Source organism: Bos grunniens, chromosome 2 (assembly GCF_055505025.1).
Source record: "Bos grunniens cultivar Pamir isolate PY7600 chromosome 2, Bosgru_T2T1.0, whole genome shotgun sequence".
In the NCBI taxonomy this organism is placed as follows: Eukaryota; Metazoa; Chordata; class Mammalia; order Artiodactyla; family Bovidae; genus Bos; species Bos grunniens.
The window spans coordinates 92,081,432-92,099,192 of NC_141166.1; the positions used below are offsets into that span (position 1 = coordinate 92,081,432).

The 17,761-nt window shown below is 36.5% G+C and overlaps 1 protein-coding gene across 2 annotated transcripts; it reads left to right on the forward strand.

Moving 5' to 3' along the window:
* The first annotated feature begins 79 nt into the window (after positions 1 to 79).
* Positions 80 to 17,028, forward strand: TNFAIP6 (TNF alpha induced protein 6). Of its 2 annotated transcripts, XM_086352897.1 has the most exons (6): positions 80 to 272; positions 4,612 to 4,749; positions 6,181 to 6,342; positions 10,101 to 10,329; positions 12,702 to 12,742; positions 16,328 to 17,028. In XM_086352897.1, the coding sequence occupies exons 1-6, from the start codon at positions 179 to 181 to the stop codon at positions 16,504 to 16,506; spliced, it is 843 nt and encodes a 280-aa protein (XP_086209023.1). In that variant the 5' UTR covers positions 80 to 178; the 3' UTR covers positions 16,507 to 17,028. The 2 variants fall into 2 exon arrangements, with proteins under 2 accessions (XP_086209023.1, XP_086209033.1); XM_086352907.1 differs by lacking the exon at positions 12,702 to 12,742 and having other exon boundaries at positions 87 to 272.
* Positions 17,029 to 17,761: the final 733 nt, after the last annotated feature.

Here is a 17,761-nt window from a genome sequence, read left to right on the forward strand (position 1 = left end):
GTAACTCTACAGCAGAAAATGCCATTGGAGGGCGCTTGCTGACCTCACAGCTGAAAAAAAAAAAAAAAAACACATTTAAAGATGTGGAAACCAGATGTTTCAGGCACATTTCAGCCTCTGCTCTGAGAATTTATCCCAAGCAGCCCTTAACAGGACATTCCTTCTCTACGACTGAGATATGATCATCTTAATTTACTTATTTGTCCTGCTATGGGAAGAGGCTCACGGATGGGGATTCAAGAATGGAATTTTTCATAACTCCATATGGCTTGGTAAGAAACTTCACTCATGAGCTTCTTGCTGGGGAAATCACTTCTTTGAATTCATACAGAAGTGAATCAAAGCTGTAAATTTTTCTCTTCTAGTTAAGGCTGATGTTTTCTAAGAAAATTGTTTGGGAAAAACAGCTGATGGAGTGTATATATCAACTCTTTTTTAAGTGCTCCTGCCTTCTAAAATTTTAGAATAGCTTTTTATAAAGTGAACTGTTGAGTAGAAAATAGAGGTTAATATTTATAGCCCATATGAATATGCCCTTTAAAATTTTCAAAGCAGGTGTGGTAGTATAATGGGGAAAGTGTCTTTAACAAAATAAAGTTACTAATACATTATTTTGTTCTTATTTCAATGCATTTGCAGTCAGATTTCATAACAGGTAACCATAAGAGAATTATAACAGGTAAATTAGAATATAAAATAATTTTACAATCACTGCTCTGTGTACTCTGACCTGTAGTATAGCTCACGTTTTTCCAAACATCTTTCAACTAGTTTTACAAAGCCATCTTGTAATATAGAAAAAATGAAAAAAGCTTGTATTTCTGAATGCATTCTTATCACTTGATTTCTTTTGTTTGAGCTAGCCATTTAAATACTTTACTACCTCTTCTGTTAGACAAGTAAAGTTTTTTTGTTGTTTTGTTTTGTTTTGTTAAATGTAAGGAAATGACATAGGCCTAACTGAGAATATAAACAATAGACCAAAAGAAAAAAACTAAATAGATAAAACCCCAAATGCTCCATAGAGTACTCTAAACAATGTTTTAATTCTCATGATACAGATTATTATTGCTTTATGTTCACTGTTGTATCTGATGGTGAATTTGAATTGCTCAAGAAGAGAATCGACAGATCCTTATATAAAACAAAGAAATAAAAAGAAAGCAAAATTAACCTAGATCTTGATTTTATGCTTGCTAAGCGGCACAGAGTTGTAGAATATCTTCCCTTTCAGCGTATTTCTTTCTGGTAATAACTACAGCCATGCGGATTTCATTAAAAAGCTCAATTTGCAATGCACAGCCTTACTGCCTCTTTTTTCAGCTTGAGCCAGCGAACTACTTTCATGCTGAACAGAGCAATCCATTTGGCCAAGATGGGGTCTGGAATTTACTAGAGGAATGAGCAAGTCTTTCTGTTTATTTTCATTACACACCATTGAACTTGGGAAACATACACCTATTTGTCAGAAATGAAAAAGAGGCTCATAAAGCTAGTAAGAGTTGAACCCAAACGGATAAACTGAAATTCTGTCAAATTCTCTAATGATGAAGTAAAATGTAGTTTGGGGTTGTTTTTTTTTTTTTTTAAGTGATGTTGTATATCACCAAAATAGAAACCTGGACAATAGAATTCTGTCCCAGAGGTAGAGGGAAGCAAACCCAAATATTTGTTAATAGTATGCTGCACATCTGTGGCCTGGAGTGATTGCATATTGCTTCAAAGTGGGACAAATTATTGACCAGTCAGCCTGGCATAAACTGTTTATAGTTGGTTAGATCAATGTAGTATTAGAAAACTGTTTAGAGGGGGAAGAGAGTTGAATTATAAGGCAGGAATCTGCTAGCAACTATCTAGAATAAGCACTTAAAATTCTTGGTCTCAGTTCCATGCTGGTAAAATGAGAAGTCTGAAGTAAGGGACCCTAAGGTTTATTTTTAACTCCTGTATACTCTAATTTCTTAGATAGTAAATTTTAAGACACATAAGGACAAGTGACTCCAACTAGTTTAAATGGAAAATTTAAAAATGTACAAATAAGCAATTCCTTTTAAACACTGTTTTGAATCTGAAAAAGGAGAAGGGAAAAGTAACATTATCATGAGCTCCTACTAGGATCCAGAAGCAATGCTTATAGGTTTCATGGTTTGTATATTCCAAAAAATAACTATCATTAGTCCCATTTGATCAATGAAGAAACTGAGGTTCAAGCAGTAATTTATACAAGGTCACACAACTGGTCTATCACAGAACCAGAAGTAGAAATCAGAGCCAACCTGCTACTGTTACCACTTACTATTAATAAAAGGAAAAGGAAATTATTGGTTAAGCAGATTTTCAATTTTAATGAATGACAACTAGAAAAATTAATAAATTATTACTTCTTCTGAAAGGTGAAACTCTTTAGATTAAGACTCATTATTCAAAGGACCATTTTAGTAGTATAAATTCTGAATTAAGAAATATTTTAAAATAAATCTGTGCTTAAAATATTCAAGTACACATGTCAAGAGTTCTCAACTTGTTCATAAGGCAAGATAATAGGAAGTTTGGGTCTCTTTCAGGAGCAATGTGGAATATTAGTATCATTTAATCAATTAAAAATTATAATATAGACATCGCTGCTATTTGTTACTATCTTATTACTAGACAAGCTTCAAGAGGTACCAAAGTTTTAAGAAAAACTACTGGGAAGAAAACTTAAATTATTTTTTTAATCTTTCTGCTTATTTTTTTCCCCTCCAAACCTCTGTTAAAAGAAAAACTGAGGCATACTTAAAATTTGGAGTTTATCTGAGCAACAATCCATTTGAATTCAGCAGCATCCAATTTAACAGAAGGAGCTCCAAGGAGTGGTACAAAATGCAAAACTTTCATAGGCAGAAAGGAGCAGGCATAAGGAAGTTTTACTAGCAAAAAAGTAGGCTTTTGATGGCTAAGTTACATTCCTTTAGGGGATAGCAGCGGTCTATCAGGCAGATGATCTAACTAGTGATGATCAGGAGTCTTCTGACTGACTGGTTTAAGATTCCATTTCTGGGTAAGCTGAAACTATACTTAAGTCTTCATTTGGTGATGTGGGACTTACCTTGCTGTCTTGTTTCTAATACATTAGATTTTTATTTGGGGAGTAAAATATACAGGAAATTTTAGTTTGAGAAATCTGGGCAGACAAAATAATTTTTTTTCAAATAAAGATCTTTTAGAGAACAAATACAATTCTAACATTTTTAAAAAGTAACAATCATCTCCATCACATATATTAGTAAGTACTACATGTCCCTCTTCTCTACTAAAAGCCTCAGTATCCCTGTACTTCAAAATAGATGCACTTGCCTTGCCCATTAGTGCCCAAGTTGCTTAAGAACAGGGCTTGATTCCCCAGAACCTAGCAAAGTACCTCATGGTAAATTCTTAAAACAGCTACATTGGAAACTGGTAAAAGTTGAGTCAATGAAGCTTTACCTATGAAGGACACTTGGAAAGTAGGTAACTCTCAAAAGGGCAAATGACTTTGATGTTCCTTGTGTTTTCTGACCTCTAAGTATCAGACTAAGGCACTGTGTATGTGTGATAGGCTTTTACCATATAAGCTATAAGAGCAGGATCTCATGAGTATAGAAAAGCAGGGAAAATGCCAAGCAGCTTCTCCTATTAAACTGACATTGTCAACTTCAGCTTTGGGTAGAGAGTAAGGAACAGTATTTCTAATACTGCTGGATTCATATCTTGCTGCAAGGCTAGAAATATAAATTCTTGTTGGAAATGGTCTTAATGGTGTCTGATTACACAGGTCGGGGTAAAAGACTTAACAATAATCTTGATAGTCTACACAGAACTATTAGAGCTATGTTATGATTATTGTCCTGGGAATCTTTTCACATTGTTTCTATGGCAAAATGCACTCCAAACTCAAAACAATCAATTTTAACAGTGATCTACTAGGAGACAGCTCACGTAAGACTTAATACCATCTAAAATGTGCTGGGAACAAACGGGAACTAAAAAAAGACAAACCAGGTAAAGAACTTAGGAACTGGTAGTCAGGTGTGTTCCACTTTTTCTCAGCTGTAGTTATATCTATTTTTCTTTTCTTTAATGCACTATTTGGTGCCTTTGGATTCTTTCAAACTGTTTCTCTGTTTTTTATTTGTTTACTAAATTCTCAACGACATTGCATTACTCATTTCTCTCAAATGGATATTTTGGCTTATTTTTCTCCTTCATTTATGAGCCAATTTTCATTCCTTTTCTTTTCCTAGTGTTTACCTTTCCAAGTTTTTAAAACAAAGCCAAAAAAAACAAGTTAAAACTTTATCACCTTTGGATAGTGCAGAAATACAATGCTGTATTAAAACTTTATTTCAGGCTCTCAGTTCAAAAACATAACTTAGTCTCGAGTTTCTCTCTGTATCCCCCCAAAATTCCCCTCATTCAAAATGTTTCCCAAAGCTTTCTAACAATGAAAACTCAGCCACTCAAGGCAGCCGACCCAGGGAACCCTTTGGCAGGAACAATAGCTGATGTAATCTTCCAGATGAGGCCACAAATTTTCCCCTTGTTCAACAAGAATGGATAACAGTGCATTTACGACATTTTGTGAATTCACAGAACAAGCAGCAGGCGTCTACCACAGGGAAGCACGGTCCGGCAAATACAAGCTCACCTATGCAGAAGCGAAGGCGGTGTGTGAATATGAAGGTGGCCATCTTGCCACCTACAAGCAGTTAGAGGCAGCCAGAAAAATTGGTAACTGCTTTGAATATAATATTCCTTCTTTTTCACCCTTGGAAAAAAAGTTTTTCCACCTTTCCTGCAACCACTTAGTAAGACTTACTTCTCCACCTCTTCTAATAGTTCCTCTGGCTTCTCCCATTTTCTCTGCCTAGAGCTAGATGGTGGACAGTTTCTAAAACAAGCAACTGAGTTGGGGTCACCTCCCATTCAGAGCAAATAAATTAAAGTCAAAAGAAAATGAAGATATCATCTCGATATCATTTAATTTCCTCATTAATTCTAAGCCATTGCTATTCATTTTTAATATTATACCATTTTATCTTTTCTTGATCTCTGTGGGTTTCCTCAGCTGTTAAATGATGTTATTATGTTGAATCTTACAGAGAAATTCACTTGGTAGAAGAAACAGTGAATTTAGTGATTTTTTTTCAAGTTTTTCCTTTTCTTTTTTAACATTAAGTGGGAGAATACATTTGTATTTTAGGATCAAAAGCCATGAGGAAAAGAGTTGTAAAGCACCAGATGAAAGATACTGGGAAGATGATGTCAGGACACCTGGTGAAAACTCAGTAATTAACAAATACTGTTTGCTTCTTTATAATAAAAGCTAGGGATTGGGAGAGAGTGAGGGGGCTGCTACTGTCTCTCCTGGACTTTCAGGAGAATCCAAAAGGCCACCTCCATTCAGAATTATCTTCTCCATTAAAGAAATCCCTTTGCTTACAGGAACATACCTGGCAAAGCTCATGAAAATATTTTATATTACCCAAGACAAAAATGAAGGAGTTTTCAAAAATGGCCCAGAGTCTTCCCCAGATGACGGCTCAGACTATACCCACAGGGCTGTGTGTGACACAGTAACTGGAATGATACATGCAAAAGCCAGAGCCATTACTAGCCACCAGGGACTTGTAGTCAAATCGTTCTTGAATGGCATTGGCAAATATTAAAAGAGCCTCCAAAGCTGAGCAAGGAAAACAGGGCTGAGGCTTTGTTTGAAATGTTGAGTACTTTTATCTTTATTCAAATTTTTAAAAATATTAGCAATATCTTAATTGATACTGAAAGAGACACAATCATTTGAAAAAATTTTTTTCAGTATTGGTGATAATTTTAGTTATCTCATGGCACTAGTAGGGTTATTTGTGATAAGAAGCCAGCTCTGAAATTGGATTGTTCTCATATCCATGGTATCATTATTTCTTAGCCCATCTTTTTTTTTTTTGCCAAGATGTCATTTTCTAGTAAAAGTCAGATGTTATAAGAACTTTTATATGTGTTTAAGCTTTATTTTTTAAGAAAACCGTTTTTCCCCTTATATATGAACTGGATTTCGGCAGTTAAGACACTGTCCCTGTTGGGAGGGGCCATCTTGGTTGAGATGACCTTTGCTCAGCTGAGGGAACATACAAATTAAGCCATTACCCTTCCATTCTCTTGCAGGATTTCATGTCTGTGCTGCTGGGTGGATGGCCAAGGGCAGAGTTGGATACCCTATTGTGAAGCCAGGGCCCAACTGTGGATTTGGAAAAACTGGTATTATCGATTACGGAATCCGTCTCAATAGAAGTGAAAGATGGGATGCATATTGCTACAACCCACATGGTTTGTGGAAAACAGTAATTTTATACTATACAAAAACAGTTACATGTTATGAAAAAGAAATGTCTTCTTTTTCTAGAGACAAATCAATTTAATGACGATAATTTTAAAAAGTTTTTAAATGTACATTTGGCTGCATCAGGTCTTAGTTGCAGCGTGTAGGCTCAGCTGCCCCATGGCATGTGGGATCTTGGTTCACCAGCCAGGGCTCAAACCTGTGGGCCCTGTACTGCAAGCCAGACTCTTAAGTACTTGACCACCAGGGAAGTCCCCAGTAATGATAATTATTAATAACAACTACCATTTATTGAACGATTATGTTGTGCCAAACACTGACTTATGTCCCTTCATCCACACTGTCACTTAATGTTCACAACTCTTCAAGGAGTTGTTATACTCATTTTAGAATTCAGGAAACCGAAAGTTCAAGAACTTAAGTACTTTCCCCAGATCAGACAGCTGATAATTAGTAGGCAAGTGAGATCTCAAATTTAGTTTTCTGTGCCAGGGAACTTCCTGTGCACAAAGAAAAAAAAAAAAAAAGCAGATTATAAACTTATCACAGTGAATTAGCTAAAACTGAGTGACTTCACTTTCACTTTTCACTTTCATGCATTGGAGGAGGAAATGGCAACCCACTCCAGTGTTCTTGCCCGAAGAATCCCAGGGACGGCGGGACCTGGGGGGCTGCTGTCTATGGGGTCGCACAGAGTCAGACACGACTGAAGCGACTTAGCAGCAGCAGCAGCATGAAGTAGTATAATACTACAAAATGTTAACTGTTCAAAGTTATCTTTTTAATAGAATGAGAAAAAGGAGACAGAATAAACAAATTGTTTTTCCTAATTTCTTTTTGTATATAAACTCTTAAACTTCCAAACTAAGCAACTCCCACTCTGTGTTTTTTTTTAATGAATATATACTGGATATTCTAGTTATTATTATATAGTATATGTTTTATTCATATTCTTTTTCCATGGTTGATTGTAGTCAGGAAAACTTTAAAGAGAAAATTAACTCATCATAATTACTATGAAGAGTAATTCTTGCTCCACGCTCTTAGAGAAAAAGTAGACTGTTTGGGGATTTATTTCCCCCAGGATAATATTACAAACTGTTACAACATGTCACAAACTATTTCCTACATTTATGATCATAAATATCCTCAGGTGGTATCCCATTTGGATCTACTTTATGAGAAAGTCTGTAGCACAGTAGGAGAGTTACAGTGAAGTTCTAGCATAGTATTATAGAATTTGTTACTGTTTAATAATATTAGTCATTGGAGAACAGTTTCTCACATTTGTAGCTAACCTATATCTCAAAATAATATGTACTCTGGTAGAAAAGAATTTTGTCTAGAGCTATCACCTACTCTCACTTGAGACAAAATATGAATAAATACTTACAGTGCATTCATATAGACTCTTTCAAACCACTTTGACATGCATTAAGCCCGGACTATACTACATTTATGGAGTAGGAAATGGCAACCCACTCCAGTATTCTTGCCTGGGAAATTCCATGGACAGAGGACCCTGGCTAGCTACAGTCCATGGGGTCACAAACAGTTGGATACAACTGAGCACGCAAGCACACATACAACATTTAGTCCTATATTTAGTCACTGTTTATAATTTATATTCCTCCTTTTCCTCTCTCTCCCCTCTTCTCTTCCTTTTTTTTTTTTTTTTTTTTGGTTGTGCTGCACTGCTTGCAGGATCTCAGTTCCCCAACCAGGGATTGAACCCAGGCCAAGGAAGTGAACGCCCAGAATCCAAACCGCTAGGCCACCAGGGAACTCCCCCTTTTCCTTAAATATACTTATACAGGCGTTTCTCTTCTTACTCTAACTTGGAGATATTGATTAATTAATAATCATTATTTTCCTGATACTGTTATGATTTTTTTTTTCATTTCAATCATTTTTCAGTGAACTGTGTTTCTCCCATTGCTAGTTCAGGCGGCCCCCTGTCCCCTTCAGGTTAACCACATCCTAAATAATCAGCATGTCACTGAATCTAAAAGTAAGCTGAGAATTGAGTAAGAACAAGTCTCCTAGGATTCTGTACATTTCATTGCTCTTTTATAAGAATGCCAAATTAACTTACAAATTTTTGTAAGTTGTATTTATTTCTCATAGAGGCTAAATACTTTTCACTCTGGGAAAATGTGTACAGAATATATATATATGTAAATATTATTTATATATAGATATTATATATATGTAAATGTAGGATGCTATGGGACAGGAAAAATCACTCCCAAAGTAGACAATTGTTAGTCACTCAGTCACGTCTGACTCTTTGAGACTCTATGGACTGTGTAGCCCACCAGGCTCCTCTGTCCGTGGAATTCTCCAGCAAGAATATTGGAGTGGGTAGCCATTCCCTTCTCCAGGGGAATCTTACCAACCCAGGGATCCAACCTGGGTGTCCTGCATTACAGGCAGATTCTTTACCATCTGAGCCACCAGGGAAGCCCCTTATGTGCACATAAACACTATATATTTTATAATATTTAATAACAATATGAATAGCTTACACTTAGCATAATACCATTAAGCTATCCTCTATATTTATCCTCAGAATAGTGCTGTGAGGGAGGTAACAGAAGAGGCATGACTACATTTATTTTATCAATGAAGACACTGAGGTACAGACTGGTCACCGAGCTCAGACTAGGTTGCTGACCTTCCTTGTCACTCCCTGGCCTTTCTAAGAGCCTATTCTGCCCTGGAGACACAAGCTCCTTAACCTCTATGGTGTTAGGGATTCTAGCACAATTTTTTATCATAGTTATTTTAAAGAAGAATATTCTTGTAAAAAGCTTCTAATTGATACAATAAAAATATCTTTGAATACTACCAAAGTCACCACCTTCACACCACCACTCAGATTATTTTTGAATTTCCAGTTTCCATCTTTTTTTTAAGACACTAGACATTTAGTTGATATGGAATTAAAATGAGCTGGGACCCTTCTATAGCTTTCCTTCTAGGTCATACTGCAAAATTACTGTTCTGGTAGAGATTGTTCGCTCTTATAAGAGGTTATGGGACATGACAGAAATCTATGAAATGGTAAATGACTTGAAAAAATCAACAGAGATATCTCCACCAAATCCTCAAATCGTATTAGAATTAAGTTGCTAATTTAAACCAGTAAAAGGAGTATAGAATGATTATAAATTCTTCCTTTTAACTGGATTAGAATGACCTTCAAGTTCCCTAGTGGTCTTTATAAGGATTTTCCAAACAGAATTTATTGGATGCATTATTCTAAGTGTTCAAGTCCCTGAAGACACAGTGGTGACACCACAGGACAAAATCCCTGTCATAGCTGGTGATATAGATATATGTTGGTGAAGTACGTATATGTTGGCAATACAGGTAGGTATATGTATCAAGATTTGTCAAAACACATTTAAGTGTGCACTTAAGATGTGTGCTCTATGCTTAAAATGTGAACAGAGCAAGAAATGTAAACAGGAGCACAATTATTTCTTTTTGCTACTTTACTTTTTTTAAAAAAATCACAAGTGGTCTATGTTTATTTTTGAGAATTTAGCAACTATTAACAAAAAAAATAGTTATTCTTCAGCTACAATTACACACAATATACTATGGAGGCTATATATTTATTCATGTCTTTATTTTTATTTCATAAAAAGTACTAAATAGATGGACACTAAGAAATGAATATCTTTTTAAAGTAGGAATCATCTTTTTAAATGCTTTATTTTTTCTTTTCTCATTTCAGCAAAGGAGTGTGGTGGTGTGTTTACAGATCCAAAGAGAATTTTTAAATCTCCAGGCTTCCCAAATGAGTATGATGATAACCAAATCTGCTACTGGCACATTAGACTCAAGTATGGTCAGCGCATTCACCTGAGTTTTTTGGACTTTGACCTTGAAGATGACCCAGCTTGCTTGGCTGACTATGTTGAAGTATATGACAGTTACGATGATGTCCACGGCTTTGTGGGAAGGTATGTGTTGCTTCTCCATACAGGAAGCTAACGAACATCTGATATTTTGCATGATGCTTCTTTAATTTCCCCCCAACTGCCCCTCCCCTACAATATTGATTTTCCAGTTTATCTATTCCCCTGCAACATTCTTTCCTTTCCTAACTTTCCTAACGAAGATTTTTCTTTCCACTGTTAGTCCTAACAAGCCATAGTCAGCTGCTACCTCTACTTATGATTAAAATAGTGATAGCTACTTTTTGATTTGCTAAGTTGTAACAGTTAAATATTCTATTTAGGCAGACCTCAAGATCTGACTAACAGGAGAAAGAAGATATGTAGGATGGGAAATTTGTTGGGGTTTTTAAGTGTTCTGATTTCTGTCAACCTAAATTCAGTAATTGTTGCCTTTTTTCTGTGTACAAAGCACTGTACTAAGCATTAAGGATACAGGCTAAACAAGTACTCTAGAGCCCCTTCTCTCATACAGTTCAGCTAATTATACAGTGGGTATCTTCTTAAAAATAGCTTTCTTTGCCATGAAAAAACAAATGTTCCTTTCCTCAGTATTTCTCTCCTGGTTTTTCAACATCCTGGGACACAATATTTTTGGTGCGTGTTCTCACCCAGTATCTTTAATATAGTTTACATTTTACAATACAAATTTTGCAACATTGTATGAAATATTATAAATTAAAGAGAGCACAGTTAGGTGTTTTATATATTCAGGTCCCCACTTAGTGTGTATTTTAAATATCTATCATCAATGGATTATTGGTTATAAATTCTCTATTACCCATGGTAGTAATTTAATGAAAGAAAATAGTAGTGGGGATAATTTAAAATAATAGACAATATCTTTTTATTGACTTTGAAATCTGTAACTTAAGTAGAAAGACAAAGAAAGGCATTTCTTGCATAAATGAATAGCAGTTTTTGGATGGAAAGTGTTTTTTTGCTGTTGTTTTGTTCTTTAGCTGAGACTACTACTATGGAAAGAAATACAAATAGTTTTAAAAAATAGTTTGAAGAAGACTAGAAGTAGGATCTGAGGACTTAAGAACAAAGTCTTTTTTGAAAGAACGGACCTCCTACCTTGGGACTTAAGATAACATTTTTATTCTAAATCTAGTTTCAGAAATCAATTACAGTTCTAGATAAAATGACTTTTAAGCTACAGGCTAATTTGTTATTTATTGGATTATATTGTGTGATTTACCTTTATGATAGACTTTCTCCTTCTCTGGAATAAACTACTTTTTCATTAGAAACTAACAAAAACCCTTACTTTCTATATAATTATGTGCAAGGGAATTCCTTTCAAGCCATGATTCAGATAAAAATCACATCATCTTATAAGGTCCAACGTAATTTTTTCCTTTTTAAATCAGTCACACCCCCATTCTTCTTTAACTGTGAAGAAAACTTCATGAGATTAATCAGAAACAAATTTTTAAAATTTCCCAAATAGATTCAAATTGTTTACCACACAAAAACTTTGTAGACACACAGAGTAGAAATGCCACAAATTCTTTCCTAAGAATCTCAATACTGCAAGAAGTCTATTTCAAACAATATTTTAGCCTCTCTTCTCTCTTACAAGGGCTTTCCAGGTAGCTCTAGTGGTAAAGAACCTGCCTGCCAGTGCAGGAGATGTAAGAGACTTGGGTTCAATCCCAGGGTCGGGAAAATTCCCTGGAGGAATGCATGGCAACCCACTTCAGTATTCTTGCCGGGAGAATCCCATGGACAGAGGAGCCTGGTGGGCTACAGTCCATCCGGTCACACAGAGTGAGACATACTGAAGCAACTTAGCACTCACACAGGCTCTCTTATAAATTCTAGTAAAAATAAAGTAGAATAGAAAAGTGAGCCATTACTGGCACCCCACTCCAGTACTCTCACCTGGACGGTCCCATGGACGGAGGAGCCTGGTGGGCTGCGGTCCATGGGGTTGCTGGGAGTCAGACACGACTGAGTGACTTCACTTTCACTTTTCACTTTCATGCATTGGAGAAGGAAATGGCAGCCCATTCCCATGTTCTTGCCTGGAGAATCCCAGGGACGGGGCAGCCTGGTGGGCTGCCGTCTATAGGGTCGCACAGAGTTGGACACGACTGAAGCGACTTAGCAGCAGCAGAGCCATTACTTAGAGGAACTGGAGTAGGCAATGGCATCCCACTCCAGTATTCTTGCCTGGAAAATTTCCATGGACAGAGGAGCCTGGCGGGTTATAGTCCATGGGGTTGCAAAGAGTCAGGTACGACTGAGCACACACGCACCCACGCACATCTTAGGAGAAATTTAAAGTACATCAATTATCAGTTAGTCACTTGCAAGAGCTATATTATAATTATTCATGTGACCTCTCCTTTTTAAAAATTCTCTTTCAGATACTGTGGAGATGAGCTTCCAGAAGACATCATTAGTACAGGTAATGGCTCTAAATTGAGGAACAAAACTATGATTTGCTTTCTCAGTGTCACTGAAAGTGAAGGATCCAACAGTTATTACTACATAACTTTTTAAAGTTGAGAACTGAAGACAGACAGGGCTTGCTAGCTTGCAAAAGGCAAAGAACTATTTAAACTTAAAAAGTGTGTAGTCTCTGGTTACTTGCAGGACATGCAGTCTGAAATAGTCTTGGGTCTGCAAATCCATAAATACTGCTGTATCTTATAATTCCCATAAAATGTGGTAACAAAAGGCCCAAAGTTTTCATCGATAAAGGATTGAAGTAATTTGCCATGTTGTTAAAAATATCATTTATCACTGAAAAAAATTTTAAATTGTATTTATTGCATTTTCACATTAGTACAGCAATCCCAAGGAAGTCTTATGAAGATCACAGATCTGTTAGGTGTTTCTAATAGATATTACATGATAAAAGGGCTCTAAGGTCAGGTAAATTGGGGAAACATTGGGTTAAACAGGTTTCTTTGTTAGAAGACATTAGAGAACTTTTACTATGCTAATTATGCATAGTTAATCTTAAAAGACTAACTATAGTGAGCAATGTTTTCCAGATCTTTTTCCTCTTGCTAATTATTTTATGAGACTGTTCCTTGAAATGTGCACCAAGAAATGTTCCAGGAGCAGCATACATTTATCGCAATGAGCAATACCACTGCTGTTGCCTCAAACTGCTACTTTCTGGCTAAGAACTTTTACTTTCTTCGATGTCTTCATTTTTCTCTTTATTTTCATCACTCACACCAGTAATTCGCATTCTGGCTTGTTTTCCTCCAAAACATTAAAAAAAAAAAAAATTATCACAATACTTCTGCAGCTAAAAACACCAAAGCTACATTGAATTGCAGTTTCCAAACAGTCCTTAAACTGAGATACTACAAGCTGAATTAGTCCCACACCCTAGCTTTGCAGTGCCTGCAATTTTCATTGATGAATCATTGCAAGAGATGGAAATTCTTGTTCAGTACTGGAATGATTAATGCTTAAAGTTTATTAATTCATTACTATGTCACAATCTCCTTAGGAAGAGTAATCTTTTAAACTTTTTATTTATCTCTTATTCTTTACTTGAGAACATATTTCATGTTAACAGAAAACTAAAAGAAGACATTTTATGAGATGTAGGAGGGTAGTCGGGAGGGGGGTGAGAATTCTATTTTTAAAAAAGTGAAACAGAGGGAGAATCCAAAGGAAGCCTGAAAATTGACATTTTTCTTATTTTGTCTAAAACAGACTCCAAATGTAACACCAAATCAGTGTTTTTCTGGCACAACTGCGAGAAACTAAAAAAAGAAAAACCCACACAATTTATTATTCAAAGAGAAACAAATCAACAGAAAGAACATAATTAAATAAAATGCCAAAGATTTAGCAAAACAGCAGGAAGAATACACACTGATACAGAGTAATAGAAAAAGAATATATAAAATAAGTTTAAAGTACTATCCTCTCAGTCAAGATACTGCTGTTAACATTTTAATCTAGTTTTCTTCTTAAATATATGCTTACTCACCCCAGGATATTTATATTAAAAAACAAAAACAGAAAATAAACTAAAAACTACCCATAGTTGTACCAGTTTGCTACTGCTAAGTCACTTCAGTCGTGTCCGACTCTGTGTGACCCCATAGACGGCAGCCCACCAGGCTGCCCCGTCCCTGGGATTCTCCAGGCAAGAACACTGGAGTGGGTTGCCATTTCCTTCTCCAATGCATGAAAGTGAAAGGTGAAAGAGAAGTCGCTCAGCCGTGTCCGACTCTTAGTGACCCCATGGACTGCAGCCCACCTGGCTCCTCCATCCATGGGGTTTTCCAGGCAAGAGTACTGGAGTGGGGTGCCATTGCCTTCTCCGTGTACCACTTTAATAAAAGGTATATAAGAAAAGAAAGTGCCCACTCTTCTCACCTCTCCCTACCCAAGAAAGGCATTGGACAACTATGTGGTGTCCATCTTTCCAGATGTCTTCCTGTAACAAACATTACATACATGGAGACTATGGAGCTACTTCAAAGTCACAGTGTAATTGGGAAGCCCTGTATATTTAGATCACTCGAGTTCTTTTTAATGACTCTTAATAGGTGCCATAATTTGTCATACACCAATATTTAACATCCTGAAGGCAGTTGTTGCTGATTTTTTTGTCTTTTGCTAGTCAACATTCCACTAGACATTTAAAAATATATATTTATTCCTTTGTCTGTGCTGGGTCTTAGTTGTGGCATGTAGGATACAGTTCCCTGACAAGGGATTGAACCCCGGCTCCCTGCATTGGGAGTGCAGAGTCTTAGGCACTGAACCACCAGGGAAGTCCCCTATATATTTTCATACTTCTACTTGTTAGTGCTATTTTTTTTAAGAGTCAATTCCTAAAAGTGAAATTTCGGGGTCACAAGTAATATACACTTAGGGGTGTGCGTGTGTGTATGTTCGGTCGAGTCTGACTCTTAGCGATCCCCAGACTGTAGCCCGCCAGGCTCCTCTGTTCATAGAATCTTCCAGGCAAGAATACTGGAGTGGGTTGCCATTTCCTTCTTCAAGGAATCTTCCTGATCCAGGGATCAAACCCACAACTTTGTGTCTCCTGCATTGATAGGTGGATTCTTTATTACTGTCCATGTGGGAAGCCATAGATGTGGATAGATGCCAGCAAATTAGCAGTAGGCCCCACTGTGCCCATTTTTATTTTAACCAGTTGAGTAGTCTACAAGAAAACATTTCTTTTTTTCATTTAAGCAGCTCTCCCAAGTTTGAGAAGAGTGCAGTAGACCAGAGCATGAACTCTAGGTTCAAACCTGGTTCTGCCATTTAAAACCCTGTGGCCTTGGGCAAGCTACTCAGGCTCTCTGTGCCTCAATTTCATTTATAAAATGACTATTTTAATAGTATGCACTTCATCATGTTACTGTGGAAAATAAGATGAAAGACATTTAAAGCTGTGCTTGACAAAACCAAACATTAGCATTCAGTGTGTATGGGGGTTTTGCAAAGAAATCTGGATTTGTGATTTGGATTAAGAAGGCTTTTCCCACATGAAAAAGAAAAATATCCCTACATATTTCATATAATGAAGTTTTTCTTTTTTCTTTTTGGTACATGTTGGTCTTTAATGCAGGTAAAATGTAGTTAAGTGCTTTGTTTAAAAGAGAGATCTAGCTTTGTGGCTTTTTTTCCTTTTTTTCTTTTTCTTAACAAATGCAAGGTTTGTTGCCATCATTTAGTAAATAACCCATTTATATCTCACTGGTTTGAACTGCCTGCTGTTCTCCTGTAATTCTATGGATGTTCCTTCTACAAAGAAAACCTTTTAAAACAGAATAGACAAAATTTCCTGTAGGACAGATTAGAGAGCCACAGGAAAAATCTGGAAGTCCTTGCTTCACCTGGCAATGATACTACAGACTCAACAATTTGAAAATATAGTTCTGAATTCTAGGAGTCTTGATCATGAATTTTTATATTCTCCATATGAGAATGATGAGTCTTTGAACTGTCAGCCAAATTGAAGGAAAGTAACATCTTGGTTCTTCTGCATCTTCCTCCTCCCCAGGAAATGTCATGACATTGAAGTTCCTAAGTGATGCTTCAGTGACTGCAGGAGGTTTCCAAATCAAATACGTTGCAGTGGATCCTGTATCCAAATCCAGTCAAGGAAAGAATGCAAGTACTACAAGTACTACTTCTACTGGAAATAAAAACTTTTTAGCTGGAAGATTTAGCCATTTATAAAAGAAAAAAAAAAAAAAAAGACATTCCGTATTTATGTTTCTATCTTTTGGAACACTTTTGATCTCACTTTTATATTATTATTATTAACATTTATTTATTATTTTTCTAAATGTGAAAGCATTACCTGATAATTTGAGGATAACTGGAAAATACAGAAAACTCTGAATGAGAAAATAAAATCTCCCATAATCTCCTTGCATAAAAATAGCAAGCATTAAATTTATACATACTTTTTAGTCATTTTTCAATTTGTGGTATATGTATATACGCATCTATATGTATTCATACTTCAAATTATTGAATCCTACTCTGTGTACAGTTTGACATCTTGAATATTTTTAACCTTGAACTATATGGTATACACATTTTCCCCTATCACTGAGTAGTCTGCAAAAACATGATTTTGAATAACTGTAAAATGCCCATGGTATGATTGTCCCATACTTTCTGTAAACCTGTCTCTATTGTGGGAATTATTGGCTGTTTTTATAAATATTGTTTCAATAAACATCCTTGAACATATATGTATTTGGACATCCCTCTAATTATTCAAGATAGGGTCCTAGAGGTGGAATTACTGAGTCAGAGATTAATTAAAATAAAAAAAATTTTGAGGTAGATCAGCTGGACTTTATGACACCAAATGGGATGGGTGGTAGGCTGGGTGGCAGGTGGGCCATACTCACTCAGCAGATGAAGGTATCTTCTAGGGAAGCTAGAAAGTGAATGGACTAGGAAAATAGTGGGTTTTAAGGGCACATTGGAGAAGGCAATGGCACCCCACTCCAGTACTCTTGCCTGGAGAATCCCATGGACCGAGGAGCCTGGTGGGCTGCAATCCATGGGGTCTCTAAGAGTCAGACACGACTTCACTTTCACCTTTCACTTTCATGCATTGGAGAAGGAAATGGCAACCCACTCCAGTATTCTTGCCTGGAGAATCCCAGGGATGGGGGAACCTGGTGGGCAGCCGTCTATGGGGTCGCACAGAGTCGGACACGACTGAAGCGACTTAGCAGCAGCAGCAGCAGCAAGGGCACATTTCATCTCACAAGCTAGCAAAGTAATGCTCAAAATCCTCCAAGCCAGGCTTCAATAGTATGTGAACCGTGAACTTCCAGATGTTGAAGCTGGATTTAGAAAAGGCAAAGGAACCAGAGGTCAAATTGCAGACATCCATTGGATCATCGAAAAAGCATGAGTTTCAGAAAAACATCCACTTCTGCTTTATTGACTACACCAAAGCCTTTGACTG

What these genes read in the sequence shown, in the direction of transcription:
- TNFAIP6 (XM_086352897.1), top strand. Translation starts at nt 179, where the DNA reads ATGATCATCTTAATTTACTTATTTGTCCTGCTATGGGAAGAGGCTCAC. An exon ending in TCATAACTCCATATGGCTTG is followed by an intron (nt 273 to 4,611) that starts GTAAGAAACTTC and finishes GTGAATTCACAG; the next exon opens with AACAAGCAGCAGGCGTCTAC. An exon ending in AGAGGCAGCCAGAAAAATTG is followed by an intron (nt 4,750 to 6,180) that starts GTAACTGCTTTG and finishes ATTCTCTTGCAG; the next exon opens with GATTTCATGTCTGTGCTGCT.